The sequence below is a fragment of the Amaranthus tricolor genome, chromosome 3, assembly GCF_026212465.1.
Source record: "Amaranthus tricolor cultivar Red isolate AtriRed21 chromosome 3, ASM2621246v1, whole genome shotgun sequence".
In the NCBI taxonomy this organism is placed as follows: Eukaryota; Viridiplantae; Streptophyta; class Magnoliopsida; order Caryophyllales; family Amaranthaceae; genus Amaranthus; species Amaranthus tricolor.
Genome location: NC_080049.1, coordinates 36,169,017 through 36,187,344, shown reverse-complemented (window position 1 = coordinate 36,187,344; position 18,328 = coordinate 36,169,017). Strand labels below are relative to the sequence as shown.

At 34.2% G+C, this 18,328-nt stretch overlaps 3 protein-coding genes across 7 annotated transcripts; 1 reads left to right on the top strand and 2 right to left on the bottom strand.

The window, feature by feature from the left end:
• Nucleotides 1–1,860: 1,860 nt before the first annotated feature.
• Nucleotides 1,861–5,382, top strand: LOC130807529 (uncharacterized). 4 transcript variants are annotated; one of them, XM_057672773.1, is made up of 6 exons: nucleotides 1,861–2,224; nucleotides 2,727–2,864; nucleotides 3,413–3,577; nucleotides 4,158–4,280; nucleotides 4,460–4,603; nucleotides 4,717–5,382. In XM_057672773.1, exons 2-6 carry the CDS (start codon nucleotides 2,733–2,735, stop codon nucleotides 5,152–5,154), a joined length of 1,002 nt encoding a protein of 333 aa, XP_057528756.1. In that variant the 5' UTR covers nucleotides 1,861–2,224; nucleotides 2,727–2,732; the 3' UTR covers nucleotides 5,155–5,382. The 4 variants fall into 4 exon arrangements, with proteins under 4 accessions (XP_057528756.1, XP_057528755.1, XP_057528758.1 ...); XM_057672775.1 differs by lacking the exon at nucleotides 1,861–2,224 and adding an exon at nucleotides 2,263–2,428; XM_057672774.1 differs by lacking the exon at nucleotides 1,861–2,224 and adding an exon at nucleotides 2,263–2,595.
• LOC130807528 (pantothenate kinase 2) lies at nucleotides 5,239–12,154 on the bottom strand. Its single transcript, XM_057672771.1, has 10 exons — nucleotides 11,559–12,154; nucleotides 9,565–9,774; nucleotides 9,063–9,112; nucleotides 8,655–8,771; nucleotides 8,060–8,179; nucleotides 7,813–7,907; nucleotides 7,476–7,569; nucleotides 6,666–6,797; nucleotides 6,351–6,463; nucleotides 5,239–5,725 (listed from the first exon to the last, which is right to left on the bottom strand). The coding sequence occupies exons 1-10, from the start codon at nucleotides 11,713–11,715 to the stop codon at nucleotides 5,476–5,478; spliced, it is 1,338 nt and encodes a 445-aa protein (XP_057528754.1). The 5' UTR covers nucleotides 11,716–12,154; the 3' UTR covers nucleotides 5,239–5,475.
• A 1,190-nt stretch (nucleotides 12,155–13,344) lies between these two features.
• LOC130807530 (ADP-ribosylation factor 2-like) lies at nucleotides 13,345–17,128 on the bottom strand. Of its 2 annotated transcripts, none has more exons than XM_057672777.1 (7): nucleotides 17,018–17,128; nucleotides 15,862–16,045; nucleotides 14,775–14,845; nucleotides 14,315–14,434; nucleotides 13,982–14,100; nucleotides 13,819–13,900; nucleotides 13,345–13,715 (listed from the first exon to the last, which is right to left on the bottom strand). In XM_057672777.1, the coding sequence occupies exons 2-7, from the start codon at nucleotides 16,007–16,009 to the stop codon at nucleotides 13,710–13,712; spliced, it is 546 nt and encodes a 181-aa protein (XP_057528760.1). In that variant the 5' UTR covers nucleotides 16,010–16,045; nucleotides 17,018–17,128; the 3' UTR covers nucleotides 13,345–13,709. The 2 variants fall into 2 exon arrangements, with proteins under 2 accessions (XP_057528760.1, XP_057528759.1); XM_057672776.1 differs by having other exon boundaries at nucleotides 16,946–17,119.
• Between the last annotated feature and the right edge of the window lie 1,200 nt (nucleotides 17,129–18,328).

Below are 18,328 nucleotides of genomic sequence, written 5' to 3'. Positions count from 1 at the left end.
TTCACACAATCTAAATCAATAACACCAAAACACAACAAAATCTATATGTGTAATAAAAAACGTCAAAACCTACATTTGAGGCTTTTGAGCCATTCTAAACCGGTCTACAAGCAACAAACCGTATACATATTTTTCTCCAATTTGTGGTCATTCTTCAACATTCAATCACAATTTCCAATCCAACAAATAATCAATGCCAAAAAAAGTCAGCTCTCAGATAAATCAACCACTCAACATAAATCAAAAATCACCATTTAAGTCAAAATTAGGGTTTATTACCCTCAAATCCGCCTGTGAGGAGAGGGGAGGAGTATGCGGTGGCCGGCTGTCGAGTGTCACTGTGAAAATTCGAGTGATGCGTGATGCTGATGACTGCTACCGGGCTACTGCTGCGTGAGGGAGAAGGAGTGAGCAGTGAGTGAGTCGTGATGACGGCTTGACTCGTGAGGGAGAAGGAGGCAGTGAGCAGTGAGGGAAGGGTTTCAGGCAGTGAGGGTTTGAGGCAGCTTTGAGTTATTTTTATTATATATATATATATATATATATATATATATATATATATATATATATATATATATATAATATAAAAAAAAAAAAAGGGTCCTCCAGATCCGCGGGTCAGGTCTGGGTATTTTTCTCAGATCCGGATCCGGACCCGTGAAATTTAAACGGATCTGACGGGTCCAATTTTATAGGACCAATATCGTGAAAACGGATACGGATCCGGGTCGAGTCCAATACCCATTGCCATCCCTACCTAAGACGGTCTCTCAAGAGACTGGCTATAATATTTTTACTCACTTTTAAGACAAATTTTTTACACAAATTCTTGTATGAAACGGTTTCACCGTGAGACATGCCCCATACTTGGTGTAAATAGCCCAATAATATAATCTTTTAGTATAGTGGGCTTTCGGTATGGGCTCATCTTACGGTGAGACGTTCTCATACAAGAGGAGTTGAATTTTCAGCTGGTCTTGGACGAGACCGTCTCAATATGAGACGGATAGCTCAATCAGCCAAATTATAATTTTCTCAATATGCGCTCAGTATTTGATCTATTTAATATTTTAAGGTCATAATTGATACATTTAAGGTTACAATTGAATTTTTTTATAAGTTATAACTGATCATAACTAATCATTTTAAGTTTGAATTGATTATTTTTAGATCAAATTTGAAATTTTTTATAACAAAGAAGCCTTGAACTCTTGGTCATTTCCAAGAGCATTCATTGAATCAATTGGCAAATATAATTCGAAATCGAAACTTCCTTCACCTTCACGTCCAAGGTAAGCGAACATTACACTTACAGCTTTATTTTCAAGTCCATTATGAACAGAAACCGTTAAGGAAAGAGCAATATAATTATTCTTGACCCATGATTAAAGATTACAAATACTCTAATGTTTCATTAAAACAATCATGTATGCATTGAATAAGAGTATTTGCATTGTGTAATGTTTTATTACTATTATTGATAGTTTTATTGACCATTCATTTGTTGTTTGAAATTCATCCATAGAATGATAGAATAATACCATTTTATTAAACTTCGTTCTAAAATTGTGAAAACAAAACCATATTTAGAAAAATTGATCAGTTTAACGTCAAAATTGAGCACTTATGAGTCCAAATTGAAATTTTTTATTTTAATTGGTCTATTTAAGTTTTACTTTATGTTGAAATTGATAATTTTAAGGTCAAAATTGATAAATGCCCAAAAATAAAAAAATTAAAAAAAAGCGTACAATGCTATTACACACGCAAATTGAACGGCCCAATTTAGACGTTCTCTCGTCCAAGTTTTGTGCTAAATGACTACAAGACTACGAGTACTTGAATATTCAGAGAAGGTCCAATTATGCTCGAGTCCAGAGAGTTCCAACTTTATTAAATAGAAGTATTAGTGTACCTCTACATTGTCTCGTCGCTTTACAAAAGCGTAGGTACCGTCCATTCTTCCTTCCAACAACTAATAAGGGAGGCAAAACTAAGTAATCAACCACAAATTGCCGGCAAAATTAACAAAACAAATGCATATCACGTGCCCATTTCAATTCCCATAAAACACCCAAAACATATACTAATTTTTTATTTGATTTTGTGGAATATGAATGAGAATTTATCTTTAAGTTTTTGTTTTTTCAAGCTCAAATCTTTGAAATTTACTTAATCATCTGAACATTCCAACAACAATTTGTTATCCACATAAATCCATTCAGTAAGTCACTTGATTTTCTCTCTCTCTCTCTCTCTCTCTCTCTCTCTCTCTCTTATCTTCTTAAGTTTTTCTGTATGTTTGTGTTTCTTGCAATAATGGAGTAAAAATATGATTTAACCATTTGCAGCTGTTTTAATCTGAAATTCTGTATCTGGATAATAAAGTTTTGGTCTTTTAATGGTTATATAAACTGGGTTTTAGATTGTACGGATCATCTTATTGTAAAATTTAGTTGAATTTTTGAGGAAGAATTGTGGGTTTCCAAATGAAATATTTTGTGGGTTTTTCTATGTGATTGAATTGTTTTACCTGGCAATTGAAATTGAATAGAAGATCCTTTGTTTGCTTCATCCTAAATGAGTGATTCTTAGGTGATTAACCCTTTTTAGTAATAACAAAACAAAAATATATGAGGGAAATGGGGGAAAATGATATGAATTTTTTGATTAATTTGGATAAAATAGCTCAAGATATCAAAAATGTTATCTTTGTTGAAATTCAGGCATTAATGGGAGAAACAAAGGTGGGTACATCTACATCAAGCCAAGCCAGTGATAGAAATCAATTGCCTAAATTGATTGATCCTGCATTTGCAAAGTTTTTCATTCAAGCCCCTCAAAAGCTGCAGAATTTTTTCAAGGTTGGTAATTTTCCTTATACTCAATATTTGATAGTATATAAAGGGTGTTTGGCGAATGGCTGATAATTAGTAGCCGGTAGTTGATAACTGATTATATCGGTTGATTTCATTAACCGGTTTGACCAGCTGAATTTTGAACCCAGGAGTATGATTAGCTTTTTTAAAAATAGCTTATTCATTGTGTCAACCATGTCAACTAGTTGTTTACCAAACATTACCATTTAACCCCCTGTTAAAATCAAAATAAGCTTAAATTGTCCAATAAACTATTTTGCCAAACCCTCCCAAAATATCCTAGGGTTTCAAAATGTGTTATGTACTCTGTTACGCCCCTCCCCCACACAGAAGTCTATTGGCCTGAAAGGGCTAGAAGTATGGATGCCTACACAAGTCTTCATCTTTTACGAAATCACACATATTTTGGTGTTTGCTTTGCTTATCTTGGTTTCTTATTCATGATCATTATGGCTATAGTATTCTTGTATGTGTTTTGACGGTTTAGATATTATTCGTTGAGGTTCATGTAAACTGTGAATGTTTCTTGACAGTCACATATTAGAGTACCAGGGAAAGTAGAAGAGAGAAAGGACGTAAAACAGCATAGCATCAAAAGGGAACAAAAATCTTCTAACGAATGGGAGGCTGAATTGCAGAAACAACTGCAACTTTGGCGTGCGAACCCTTATTGGAGTGATCAACCACCTGAAATAGAGGTGAGAATCAATCAACAGATGTTTACTTGTTTTAGTGGTTTGTGCAACGTTCAACAACATTCCATTACGCAATGCCATTAAATGGCTCTCGCTTTTGGAGTGTGGGGATCGGCTGTATCCGATCTTACCCTTGTTATGTTAGTAATTACAAAGGTTGTTTTCTGATTGACCTTGGTAACAAACATCAGTTGCAACGTCAACTAAATAAGAAATGCACCTGGTTTTATGAGCCATTTTGATATAACTCATTATAATTGAAAATCAAGACGTGATATCTTTGGTCCCGTCGAAATAAGGGCGCAGGCACATATGTATGTGCAATGTGTAGTGCGGCAAAATGGATACATAACTCGATGAAGCTTGGCAATTACAGATTCTCAATAAGTTTGCAAAACCTACAACGGATATCACTGCTTTCTAAGTGATGTCAATTACTTAAGGCTAGTATAATTTATCTTCATTTTGTCGAGTTACTCGTTTATCATGATACGGATAAGGCATCCATCTGCCTCTAGTCTCTGTACTCGACAACACTAAAGTTGTGGCACTGTTTCAGTTCTTATGAGATGCTTTCTTACAGGTTACTATACCTAAAGGATCACTTTGCAACCTACACGTGAAATTTGACGCTGGGTTGCCACCAGATGCCGTGTACAACATCGTTATTGACCCTGATAGTAAGAGGGTCTTTCGTAACATCAAGGTGAGTGGTAGTAAAATTCCGCTTACATGAACGCCTTGCAACTGGCTGTTATTACAACACATATCTGCTAATTCATCCCTGTTTGGATTTGGTGATGTCCTTAGGATATCCTAGTGTAAAAGAAATTTAGTTATATACCTAGACTTGCTTCGGTTATGAAATTGATTGTGGTATATCAGGAAGTCGTGTCTCGGAAGGTGTTGGTTGATGAAGGTTCTCGACAAGTGGTTCAGGTGGAACAAGCGGCTATATGGAAGTTCCTATGGTTATCGGGAACTATATCCGTTAATGTCTTAGTAGAACAAAACAGGGACGATCACTCGGTAAGAATAGTACCCTTGACTTCTGAATTTTACTCTTTATTGCTATATAGTGTGCTTTTTGTTGTCAAAATCATCAAAACATACCTTCATTTGTTTCTTTGTTTTTTCCTTAGATGAGATTCAAGCAGATTAACACAGGATTCATGAAGAAATTTGAAGGGTGTTGGAGAGTAGATCCGGTATTTGTTGATGAGAAAATTTGCTACCCATTTAAACCTAAAACTTTATCTGAATATCGTTCATGTACGGGAGGAAAAGGAAGGATTGGATCAAGGGTTAGTTTAGAGCAACTGCTTCAACCAGCTATTCTCCCTCCCCCTCCGCTTTCATGGTATATTAGAGGAATCACCTCGAAAACTTCAGAAACGTTGATGAATTATCTGCTCGAAGAGGTTGCACGGATTAAGGGTATTTCTCCATTGACGGATTTAAGTCCGGATGAGAAGTTTGATCAAGAAATGAATAATGAATTGAAGATAGATGAAGTACGCGACATTAAGAAAAGATGGGCATTGAGACGGAGAAATGCATTGCGTCATCGTACGAAGTAATGGATGTTTGTATCTAAGCTTAAATTGCTATTCAATTTTGCTGCATTTGTAGCAGTAGAGTATTGATTAATCAGAAGAAAAAAAGAAAAGAAAAAGGCAATGATCTTCCCTTAGTTTTGATTTTATGTAATTGAACAATATAGATCACAAGTTCATGTAAATTTTCTATGTACAAAATGATGTTACAACAACAGGATGAATTACATGGTTCGATAGCAAATTAATCTATTTTCCGACTTTCTTTTTTAGAACAAAAGACGACTGCTACGTAAACTAGACGGCAAACTGAAAGATGTCATATATGGTGCCGGAAAACCAAGTTCAGGTTATATTCATGGTATCTATACTGAGAACACTGCAATCGATACTTTCCGCATCAACTGATTCACCAAACGAAGGATCGGTAAGCTTTTGTTCTGTACGAGGACGTGGTGACACTACAGCTGACTGCTCGGCTAAATGGTGGCCCATTAAGTTAGCTAGGCCATGCTTCTCATAGCTCTTGAAGGCGCCCAATGCGCCCAAAAACCCTTCATGTCTTAGAAACATGGCCTTCTTTTCACCTTTTGACCTGCGGAGATAGATCAGAAATCTTAGACTGCAGAAAAAGAGAGGATGATAAGAGGAACTCGAAAGGAGGGAAGGGCGCGAAGATAAAAGTCGACCGAATTCCCACTTGTAAACGTCGTGACTAGTTTGAATAAATTTTGTATGTTAATAGAACAACTTTCGGACAACACGTCCCATAAATGGGATAATGTGTAGCAGTAGTAGGGAGTTATTTAGAGACAACGGGAAATGTTTGAGGTTGTTCGAACAAAATTTTCCAGAAAACGCAGTTTCAAGTGTCAATGTAATAGTTCGCATTTGGCCATGCATACCGTAAAGTTCTAATGATTCAATCATGATTCCAAAAGCTCGAGAAAAAGGAAAGTAACAAAATCTATAAGGTTCATTACGAAAGGGACAAGCGTGATATAGCATGAATAGCACTCGGGTTAGTTTCAGTACAGTGAACACAGAACTACAACATTCCATTTCATTACCTCGATGCCATTAAGTGGCTCCCACCTAAGGTTGGGTTTAGGGGCTCGGATGTACGCAACCGTACCCTTGTTAATGAACACACAACTAGATGAAAAGATATATGGAAAGAAAAATGTAGATAAAAAGGAGAAAAGCATCTCGACAATTACCAGAATTGAACTCCAACGGATATAGTGTCCATGGTATATTCATGGCCGCGAATGAAAAATCCTCCAAAAATAATCCGTTTTAGTCCATATATTTCTGCAATTAAGTAGGCAATCTAAAAGGAAAAAGGAAGGAAAACATGAGAAACTTTCAATAATGAATGTAATATAAAGAGCTAGCGACAGCATTAAACAATTTTAGCATACTATATACAATATCAAACCGTATCATGAAAAGGTTTTTGCTACATAAACACCGAATTGACTACATGTTCTTAAGTAACAACCACAAAATTGCATATTTCTAGACAATCTTACCTGTGCAATGTTGTTCGATATAAGCCGCAGTAAGGATCGGGAAATATCCTCGGGTTTGTAGTCCTCAAGCTCTTTGTTTTCAGAAACTGGCTTGCCAAAGCTGGATGCAATTGTTGTTGCTGACAGGCCAATCTGCCATAGTTGCACAAAGATTTTACCAACTAAAAAGGGAAAAATAATGGAAAATTGAAGTCAAGAACTTGTTCATTTAACAAATACATCAAGGTGGGGGAGGCTAAAATACTCCCGAAATACCAACGTTCAACAAGGGTAGAAAGAAATGAGTTCCTTCGATGTAAAGAATGGTGAAACTTCCACTTTTGACACTACGAATGTTTTCACTAAAGTTAAAAGCAATTAATTCGAAATTAGTGTCATCATCATCATTATCATCATCATCATACCAATTACCAAGTGTATCCCGCTCATAGGCAACTATGATCAGGGTCTGGGGAGGAAAGGGAGGCGACAACTCATAACCATAAAGGAGAGTACGGTCAAAGGGTCTCTCAACTCGAGAAAGATCCACAAATGAATCCTCAGAAAAAACCTCAATAGTCAATAATTCGAGATTAGTGTAGCTACTTATAAAGATTGTTAAACATAATTCGAACCTTCTTTATCAGTTTCTAGTTCCTAAAACTCTTGATCTTAATTTCATAAAAACTGAAAACTGGCAACGGCATGAAGAACACCAGATATGTAGGTAAATAATCCGACCCCTCACATCCCTTATCTCTATTAACCCACCTACCTAAAACTTAACATGATGTAGAAAATTTCAGATACTGCAAATTACAAAATAAGTACCTTAGAATAGTCATGACCTCCATAAATGTCTCTAACAAGCATGTCAATAGATCTATTATTTCCCTGTTGGCTCAACTCCAGCAAGTCATCGAAGCTGCTAGTCAAAAAAATTAATATTCAGAATAAAACGTTGTGTTCTTATATGAAGAATCGAACTAAAACCAAAGCCTTAATCATCTGGAAGCAATGATAAAGCATCTCATTTTCTCACTGATAACCAGCCACCACAAACCCAAGGATTTAAACGTTTCACAGTACATATTTACCCAAGTACTGAAGGATCCCTCACAAAAGCTTCAAACACATCAAACGACCAAAGAAATTTGGTATCAACTACCTTTGACATTTTGTTAAAATCTTTCCCATGCCCCAAAAGGTGCCACCGCCTGCACTTGTTCCACTAACTCGATTAAACTTTCCATCTCCATCAACCTACAGAAAAGCGATGAGATTGTCAGTTATGGTTTTTTTTCATATATAAGGATAAAAATCATGTCTAGCTGGTTTCATTTTGCAAAGCAAAAAAAAAGCATAAAGAAATATCAGTTTAAAAGTTTCGAAGTTTGAACAATACAATTAACTACCTTAATCATACTGACGCCAGAGCCAATGTTGACGAGTAGATAGGGATATAAATCATTACCATCAATCTGCACAAATTCTTTTCGACCTTCCATGTATGTGAAAGCTTCCTGAGGTACAGCCTAATCAAGAAATAAAAGAGCATAAAGATTAAGTTTAAAAGACGTGTACAGCTAAAACAGAGACGTTGGGAATCCCAAGTAATCTCCACAATGACGGTAAGAAACAAAAAAAAAAATTCTTTGTTCATTATTAACTCATATGGTAGGTGTATTTTTTTCTGGGCTACCCCCCATTCATGGACTTTGCCCAGAAGGTGAGGCAATACACCACCACAACCCCCAACACCCTGCCTTGATATGCCGAGCATAATACTTGGGTTAAGCCTCGTGCCAGGCTACCCTCTAATTTTTCTCGCGGAAAACCCTTAGGGCTTTGGTCTAGTCCAAGATGAAATCAATATAAAAAACAGAATCAGGGTTGTGCTAGTGCATCGCCACTTATAAACAGAAACAGAAAAACGAATAAAGTTAAGTTGCATCGACTAGATGTTTAAAAAGGTTATACGATATCTCTTATGCAATCACAATTCCTCACCTTCAACAAAAAATTCGCACCAGCCACTAGACAGTCCATCTCATCTTCCTTGTCAAGTATAACACCAAGCTTCTCTTTAAAGAGATCAGCATATTTGTAGGCCCCACCACCAGTAGCCTGCAGCCAACAAAAATCCTAAGCATATTTCCATGTAAAACACAATGTGGTGATTTGAAGTTTTGAACCAACTAATATAACCCTTTCACCCATAATCCATTAATTCTCATAGGCGCACAACATTCGAGCCTAATACTATAAAGTTAAACTAGTTAAACTATAACTATATGTGTTTTATAAACTTGGGCCATTTTCTTTTTACATTAATACCAAAAGTTCCGCTGTGGAAAAGCCTTTCAAGTCCATGTTACAGCTAAAAATACACTATAGCAAGAGGAAGAACATCCCTACCTTGATTACTGCATTATTTTTTTCTAAACCCTCCTCTTGGTTCCTGCAAGCTAGATAAAACTTAATATATTAGAACTTCAACAACATTATTCAAACTAGCACGTATCCAAAGGAAGAATCAAGATTTGTCTACATCAACCTAAAAAAATGTTCGGCTGAAAAGTTCACAAGTCTAAACAAAGTTGATCTTTCCTCAAACACAGTAAATCATCAGTGTCAAGTTAAAGTTCAACGTTGTAGCTTATTAACCTGAGCTAGATCTTAAGCAGTTTCAACCCAACAAAGCTAAGCCTAACCAAATTTCAGCTAGCTCTACCTTTAGGAGCATTATGAAACATCTAACTAAACTAACACACTAAAGTTCTAAACTACTTATTGTTGATGCACAATGTTCGTGAACGTACAAGCATGTTCATATTTGATCGACATTGAAGGACAAGCAAAGGATATATAAAAGACATAAGTTGAAATAGGGACAAAAGAGTAAAAGACGGTATCCTACAGCTGCCATGAAGTTGCCTAGACTCAATGAAGTCTAAGCACTCGTTGATTTTGGACGTCTCAAACTTCGCAAAATGAAGCTTGCCGTTGAGAATTGGATAATTACGTGAACCAGTAACCTTTACAGTCTCCTCTCCTTGGACATTGTTTCCAGTGTTGTTATCCAAAGAGCTATCTTCTCTAGAAAAATATACCAACTTAATAAGGGTACCTACAACAACATACAGAGACGTGCAAGTAGCTTGATTAAATCTATATCCTTTGACTAAAGCACGGCAATAGGAAGCATAGAGATTTATCTCCTAAAGGCATTAAAGCATCTTATCATACATATGCTACTTACATAGAAGAAAAAGGATATCGAAAGAAATCCAATGTAACAGACAACAATATGCACCAATTTTCTGAAGATAGGATCCCGTTTTCACGCTTGAAGAATTAAAGGTAGCAAAGATTACTTACGTGAGACATTTAATTCATTCAATCATATCGCAAAGTCAAAAGATCGTTTATTATGAGTATATCGATTGTGTTCAATTAATGTATGGTAAGAATAGTTTATTTCTATTCTGTAGTAGGCATACTTCAAACTTAGAATGATAAAAAACTAAACCTTTTCATTAATTATCTAACTTAAACTTCCAATCAAACATAAAACTAAACTTATCTTTCTACCTTTTTGTTAGCTTAGAAAGTTTAGCATTATCCAATGTCTTCAACTTTACTAAACTACAAATTAACACAATTCAAACTAAGAGAACAAGTTGAACCTCCTATTTTGATCCTAAACAACTAAAATTCCCGATCCAACATATGAACACTTGTCATTGCCCTTTGATAAACGCAGATTGCCTAACCATCGCCCAAAGTAGCAAACTTTACTAAACTAAAACTTACCAAATTCGAGCTAAGAAAGCAAACCAAAACTCTTAATTCATTGAAGGAGTCTTACATTCATATTGAGTAAAAATAAAGAGAAGTATATTGAATAATTTTCAACAATCACAATACTAAATATACTATTAATGAACAAGATCCATCAGAATTTTGTATTCCATTTTTATATGGTGAAAAGTAATGATACATGGAACTGTTCATTTATGCCCGATATGAGTATATGAATGCTCTAATTCAGTCTAACACAACTTAATTATCCGATCAAAACTATGATCAAAACTTGCCTTTGGCCCTTTTCTAACGTAGGAATGTAAGCACTATCCATAAAGTTCATTCACCAAATTCAAGCAAAGAAAACAAAGCAAACCTTAATTCAACTTTAAACAGCTTAGTTTCCCAATCAAAGATACAAGTGTATAGTCAAAAACTTGCCTCTTGTTACCTCACAAGTCTAACCATGATCCATTGTATTATACTAACAATACCACTAACCACCCATATCCCGTTTATCACAATGCAAAAAAAAAATGATAAAACCACCAATGTATTAAACTTTACTACAAATTATCAATTTCAAGCTATGAAAACAAACCAAACAAAATCAAATCTTGATTCAATCTTAAACAACTTACTTTCCCACTTAGAAAAATAAGTGTATAACCAAAAACTTGCATCTTGTAACCTCTTAAAGCTAACCATGATCCAATATATATTACACTACAAAGAATACCAAAAGCCAACAAAGAAAACCCAAATCCTATTCATCACAAAGCAAACAATGCAACAAAATTGACTAAATCATTAAACTTTACTAAAAAACAAATTCAAGCTAAGAAAACGAACCAAACCAAACCAAATCAATTGAACAACTTAATTTCCCAATAAAAAAATTACTTTTATAACCAAAAACTTGCATCTTGTAGCCTCAAAAGTCGAACCATGATTCAATGTATTACACTAAAAAATACATAAACCCAAATCCCATTTATCACAACGCAACAGAAATGACAAAATAATCATCAATAACTAAATACCCAAAGTATCAAATAAATAAGTAACAATCCAAATTAAAGAGATGAAAAAGGAAGAAATTAAGACCTCCAATATCAAGAGCCCAGATAGAATTATGATCAGAAGACTCAAAATCAGAATTAGAAGTGGAATTTTCTCCAATCTCAACAACCCTCCAGTTTTGATCCTCCATTGATGAACTCAAGATCTTTTTGCTCTCATTTTCTCTCTCCTCGTGCTCCATCAAAAATGAGGAATTTGCAGAAGATGAATAAACAACTAGGTTACCTACTGCTCTCCAATTGCTTACCTACCCAATAAACTCTATTTCCCTCACACAATTACAAACCCAGAATTATTAATCAAATCAACTGCTAACCAGTAACAACGATTAATACATGTAAACTGTTTTTTATTTTATTTTTTTGATAAGGTAAACTGTTTTTTAAAGGGTTCATTTTGTTCATTTACTCATGCTAACAGAATTTTGTTTTTTTGTGAAAGAGTAATTGATTTGTAAATTGATTTCGGAAGAGGAAATAATATTGATAAATCTGATCGGAATTTAAAATAAATTTGATAACAGAAGCAGAGAAATTCTTTTTGAAAATTTATGTGGTTCAGTCACGGTAACCAACTTTTTTCATGAAAATAAAAATAACTCCATTACCGAGCATAAATTTTTTGTAAACTCTTTCGAAATATGTATTTTATTTTATATAACAAAAAACTTTTAATTATTCAAAAATGGTGAAAATAAATTTGTACATTCGAATTTTTTGGTCTTTTAGATTGATGGTGCTTGTGTATGTTTCGTCTATTGTGGGCTGTGGGTTTAAATTGGATACCAAATATATTTTTAATAAATAAGTCAGTTAACTTTATGCAAATATATGAACTCATATTGTATTAGATTTTTAGGTATATGGTTGTAAATTGCAAATCGGTAGTAAATGACAAGTAGGATGTAATTTCAGGGAAAATAATTTGAAATATAATTAAAAGCACGATTTGTTAAAAATATTGATTACAATATTCTCTTTATTCTTTCAATATATTCCATTAAGTTTGACAACTATGTCAATGCATTTATTCAAACTTTTATATCTTTAAATTAACGTAATTAAATATTTTAAAAATTGATCAATAACTATTTAAGAGTCGTATAAAATAAAATCTTATTTTACCCTATTTAAACTTATAAATCAGACTGAAATGGAGAGTATTAGTCATAGAGTCAATTACATGAGGAAATGTTTAATTATTCTAGATAAAATTTGATTCTTATTTTGGGATACGGGCCGGGTCATAGTTTTTGAGACCTAATGGGTTTAAATAATCGAAACTATATTCAATTATTAATAAATGAATCTAGGTTTAGATTTAACATTTTTTGTACGCAATAAATGACCATTTATAATTAATTCTAGACCCATTTTTGTCCTATTTTGAATCTATTTGTGCATAATTTAGACCTAATCAACCCAAGGCTTCTTACAGGTCTAAATAGACCCCAACATGTAAAAATGGTTAAATAAGAACAATTTAAAAGCAAGACCCATTAGGACCATAGACAAGTAAGAACCATGTGTTTAGTGGAGTCTATAGAATGAACCGATCTAAACCTAGACCAAACTGGATAATTTAACAGTGTTTTGTAGTTCAACTTATAGGTGGAAATATGCACCAAATAAGCACTTATTGAGCCAGTTGCTGATAAACAACCCTAAAAATTGCGTAAAGAAAACTGTACATAGGGAAATAGACTCTAAAGTAGTAAATTTCTTGACATAATTTTTGGTGGACAAAAAGAACATCTGCTTATTAGCTAGTGCAGCTTATAATAGCCTAATACTTCCTGTTGCATAAACCATAATCCAAAATCAGGAGGCCAACTAAACTAGTTGACAAATGAATAATTTGGAGACGAAATTCAAGGATAGCAATACAAGTGAATTGTCACTATCAAGCGCATGCAAAAGGCCTAGTACTAGCTTCAGTTACATATGTTACCTTACACAAATCGGAACCCAAAGATTGAATCTCGTACACACAACGCTCTATTTAGAAACATACCCATATCTGAAGCTCTAAGCAAAGAGCTTATAACTCCCGTCCACAAAATTACAACCACAAACTCAGTTCTCTACGTAAAGATGGCTATAAACCAAATGTGACTTAGATAATCTTCACCCCTGCATCCAGGACCTTAACAGTCCGTAACAAAACACTGATTCCTTAAACCTGCAAGTCATTAAAAGAGGAATATATAGTCATTCAACAGTTACAACTCAACCAGCGGAGCAGCTTGAATAATCAAACAAAAATTTAAATGTGTTAAATATACCCTGTTTGCAATGTTGTTGGATAACCAATCCAAACCTTCATAGAGTCCCTCCCCAGAGGTTGCACAAGTGCTCTGGATATACCTGAAAATACACGAACAACAGCGCATAAATAACAACCTATAAAAAGGATTTAGTGAAGTTTGCAATCGTTAAGAGATTTACCAGTGACGCTGTCGGAGAGAGTGCAGGCCAAGCTTATCAGTAATTTCAGCAGCATTCATTGCATTAGGAAGATCCTGCTTGTTTGCAAAGACAAGCAATACTGCTTCACGCAGCTCGTCCTAAGGAAAGAAATTGTCACAACTCGAGCCAAATTCAAGCGTAAAACAATAGAGGGCAGAAAAACAAGTTTCCCAGACAGGTAGATGTGACAGTGGCTGAAAAGCAAAGTGTCAAATATAGAAGTGGCAATATAAATTCTTACCATCGACCTTAGCACAAGATAAAGAGTAGCATACTACTATTGCATTATCAGTCCACATGATTCTTACATACCTCATTCAACATCCTATGCAACTCATCCCTAGCCTCAACAACACGGTCTCTATCATTACTGTCAACCACAAAGATGAGCCCCTGTGTATTTTGGAAGTAGTGCCTCCACAATGGACGGATCTGCACAAAACCACTTTTGTCATTCACTGGTCTGAAAGAATGATTTTTATATAAAGGAAAATGATGAATACCCTAATATCCCCTATTTGGCTAACTGTTCTAACAATACACAGGCCAGAGGAAAAGAAATACTTTTCTTCTTTTGGTTGATTAGCATGCCAGTAATATACATATAGGTAATACTAAATGCAAACTTGATCATATTTCATCAGCCCTTTTAATACTACCATATCTCCACCAAATGTGATTATTTTAAAGAAAATTGGGGAAGCCATAATAAATTTATAGCAAGGAAAAAAAGAGGAAGTAACTAATACTGTAAGAAAGACAGTATAGAAACCTTGTCTTGGCCTCCAACATCCCAGACAGTGAAGCTGATGTTTTTGTATTCAACAGTTTCCACGTTGAATCCTGGAAAAACAGACAATTTTTCCATCAGCATACAAGTAATAAGTAACCCCGAAAACTTGCGGAAACTAAATGTTCTATGCATCCTATCATACAAGCAGCAAACTGTGGGCACAATGCACTGCTGATATAGTGATATTTATCCCTAAGGAGGTGGGAAGCCTTCTATAATGAAATCCAAACTATTATCCCCTTTTGTTGCTGGGATCAGCCGGAAGCACTTTGTCAAACAGGGTCCCCTATCAAATGGCACATTTTATCATGGAAGCTCCTTTCTCAATCAATAGTGATATGATTTCACAGTTAAGATTCAAACAATGGTTGACATCTCAAAACAAACTTCCTTTAAAGAAAAGAATAAAAGGCAATCTGATTGATACTAAAGAAAATTTAAAACACATGATACCACAAAGTCGAGCAATATGGAAAAAACAATTAACCCGATACAACTATATGGGTGGCTCACATGCTATTACAATCAAGTGGCATCTTTGGGGTCCAACAGAAAAACAGAGAAAATCGTGAATCAACTCAACTATTTCATGTCTCCACTGCCGCAAAACAATCATCATAAGTCAAAACTAAACGATGCAGGTTGCATGAAATCCGCCAGAGAAAGCTTTTCCAGACTTCAGTACTAAATGGGGTGTTTGATTATTATTATTAAACGGTGGTAAGGAAAATGAGTTTTATTTTCAATTTTCATAAGTTATGTCATTCCCACGGTAATAGAGCTCTCAGATCTCACCTTCAAAATTGTGTTTTTCTTCATAATTTTATGAGGATGAATTTGTTTTAAAAAATGATTAGAGAAGAATAAGCATATCATAAACTATGACAAATAGGTTTTCTAGCAAATTGCGTAAAATCATTATTACCATTCCCACATTTAATATCAACAACCAAACACGTCAGTCACCATGATAAACTCAACACCAAATCCCTCACCAAGCAGACGTTACAGAATACATAATTACATTTGAAAATCAAGTGATAACAATGAGAGTACAGGAACTTACCAATAGTGGGGATAGTAGTCACGATCTCACCAAGCTTGAGCTTGTAGAGGATGGTGGTCTTACCAGCAGCATCGAGACCTACCATCAGAATTCGCATTTCCTTCTTTGCAAACAAGCGGCTAAACAGCTTTGTGAATGTAAGCCCCATTTTCCCTCAGTTGACTTGATCACCACCCGCTACGATCTACACTCAGTAAAATAATATCCAAACATCAGAAAACCCCTACAATAGTGTACTTTATAAACCAGACTCACACCTCATTCAGTCATTCACAATCTAAGCTGCACAATTAGGCTGACAACACATCAAAGTCACGTAAATTTTTTTGCACATTGTCATAGACTAGCATGAACACATCATCAAACAAAAATTCACAGTTCATAATTTAAAATCTAGATATAAAATCCAGGATCTGTAAGAGTGTAACAATTAGTCAATACATGCAAAATTTTCGGATCACCTTAACAAAAATAAGCTGATTTAACTAAAACAATGCAAAATTCAACCACAACGCAACTTCAATCTTCAATACTTCAGAACAATTGCACATCTGCTAAGATCTCAACTATTAGAAAACTTTTCAATCCACAAACAATCAAATCACAACCTAATATCCAACGTAATTCGCAAACGACGGACTAAGCTTAAAACTCAACAGATCTCAAAGATTGAACATCACAAATTACTCAGATCACCAAACACAAAATCCAAAAAATACGCCAAACCTAAACTCCATGGTAAGCAAGGAGTTTGAAAACCTAAATCCACAATGCGGATGCTAGATTTCGTAAAATCGCCTCAAAAAGTTAGCAAATAAAAGAAGTGCAAAAACAAGAGGCCTAAATGCAAGCGAGAAAACTAAAAACCTTTCAACCGCGCAAAACTTCATAACGCTAATAGAAATTAGAACATCAAATCGGAATGCGAGTGCATGATTTCGTCAGATCACTGATAAGATGTTCAACAAATACGAAAGTAGTTACACAAAAATCATCAGATCAAAGCAATCCATCAATCACAAAAAAAAAACCTAAAATTAAAAAGCAGAAAATTCAATGCGTAAACAAAATCAGGTTAACATACATCAAATCACAATGCGAAATTGCAAGCGAGATCGAAAATGAAATCTTGAAGAATCGGAGCTCGGAAACTCACATGTGATTCTTTGAAGAGCAGAGAGAAATACAGAGGTAGAAAGAGAAGTAAAGAGCAGAGAGAGATAGCGTAGAATATAAATAAGAGAGATAGAGAAACGAAAGAACTTTTTAATTTGATAAATAAATATTTTTTTTGGTTTATTCTTCTTAAATCAAGTTCTCTCTTAATTTTTTTTCCAGTTTAATAATAGAAAAAATTATCTAGAATAATCCAACATATCTATGATTTTTATAATAATTTCACCTGTTCAATAATTCCAATTTTAAAGGTAATTTCCTAGGGTAAATTTGATAATCGGATAACTTGCTATAGCAAGTTTTATTTTATTTAAAAAAAGATAAATAAAAATAAAATGTCGAAAAAATATAAAAAAATTTATGATTTTTTTTATTATTTAAAATTTTTATGTTAATTTTTAAAATTTTTCTCCAATTTAAATTCATTTTACAATCATTTAAAGTTCTACCTACCCCTATTTTTATCTTACTCTATACTCTATATTTTATAATAAAATACTATACTACTCTATAAAGTAACCTAACAACCTATTTTTCCTTTTTCTTTTTCAATTAACAATAATAAAATACTATACTCTATAAAGTAAACAATCAGCTATAGTGTAGCTCAATCACTTTTCTTAATTTTCGTGTCCATACAAATGTAGCAACAATATCAGAACGGAGGAAGTATTAGTTTGTCTTTATCTTTCACGCATTCCAATGTAGTACGTCAAAAGCTTTCATTCTTTCAACACAATCCATTACGAAACTAATTTATTTATATTTAAAAAAGAAAAGGTTAAATTTTGAATTTTAAGTTAATATCAATATGTTTAGAATTATAACCTACAACTTATTCGCTAAATTTGCATTAATATTCCACTATTTTTATTAAAAAGCTCTTTTTGGTCTAATATCCGGGAAAATTAATTTCAAATTTTATAGCTATTTTAACAATTAAATAAAATAATAATAAATTTATGATCCGTTGAGTCAAATTTAGCGGACGTGAAAAATATCCCAATGGATTATTTTGATAGGTCTACGAGTCGACGACGATCAATGAGAATATAAATGTGAACGTGATTGGAGTGCAAGAAAGGGTAATTTGAGATTTGGGAGTGGTGTGAAAGTGGAGACATAGAGCCATAAGTGTTATGCCACGTCGGACATAGTGACAAGAGAAGATCAGCCTTGATTCTCTTTGAAATTGAATCTACATAGATGCTTCCATTATTTGACCATTTACTTTCTAAGGTAACTATTTTTTAACTCATCTTATCTTTTAATCCAAATGTGAAAAACAAAA

Bases quoted from the DNA above. Each gene is read 5' to 3' on its own strand.
- LOC130807529 (XM_057672772.1), top strand. From the start codon at position 2,634: ATGAGGGAAATGGGGGAAAATGATATGAATTTTTTGATTAATTTGGAT. The intron at 4,281-4,459 runs GTGAGTGGTAGT...GTGGTATATCAG, and splicing joins GGGTCTTTCGTAACATCAAG to GAAGTCGTGTCTCGGAAGGT. The intron at 4,604-4,716 runs GTAAGAATAGTA...TTTTTTCCTTAG, and splicing joins AAAACAGGGACGATCACTCG to ATGAGATTCAAGCAGATTAA.
- LOC130807528 (XM_057672771.1), bottom strand. From the start codon at position 11,715: ATGGAGCACGAGGAGAGAGAAAATGAGAGCAAAAAGATCTTGAGTTCA. The intron at 9,113-9,564 runs GTAGGATACCGT...AGTTTTATCTAG, and splicing joins TAGGCAACTTCATGGCAGCT to CTTGCAGGAACCAAGAGGAG. The intron at 8,180-8,654 runs GTGAGGAATTGT...TTTCTTGATTAG, and splicing joins GTGCGAATTTTTTGTTGAAG to GCTGTACCTCAGGAAGCTTT.
- LOC130807530 (XM_057672777.1), bottom strand. From the start codon at position 16,009: ATGGGGCTTACATTCACAAAGCTGTTTAGCCGCTTGTTTGCAAAGAAG. The intron at 14,846-15,861 runs GTAAGTTCCTGT...CTGTTTTTCCAG, and splicing joins GACTACTATCCCCACTATTG to GATTCAACGTGGAAACTGTT. The intron at 14,101-14,314 runs GTATGTAAGAAT...TTCTTTCCTTAG, and splicing joins TGCATAGGATGTTGAATGAG to GACGAGCTGCGTGAAGCAGT.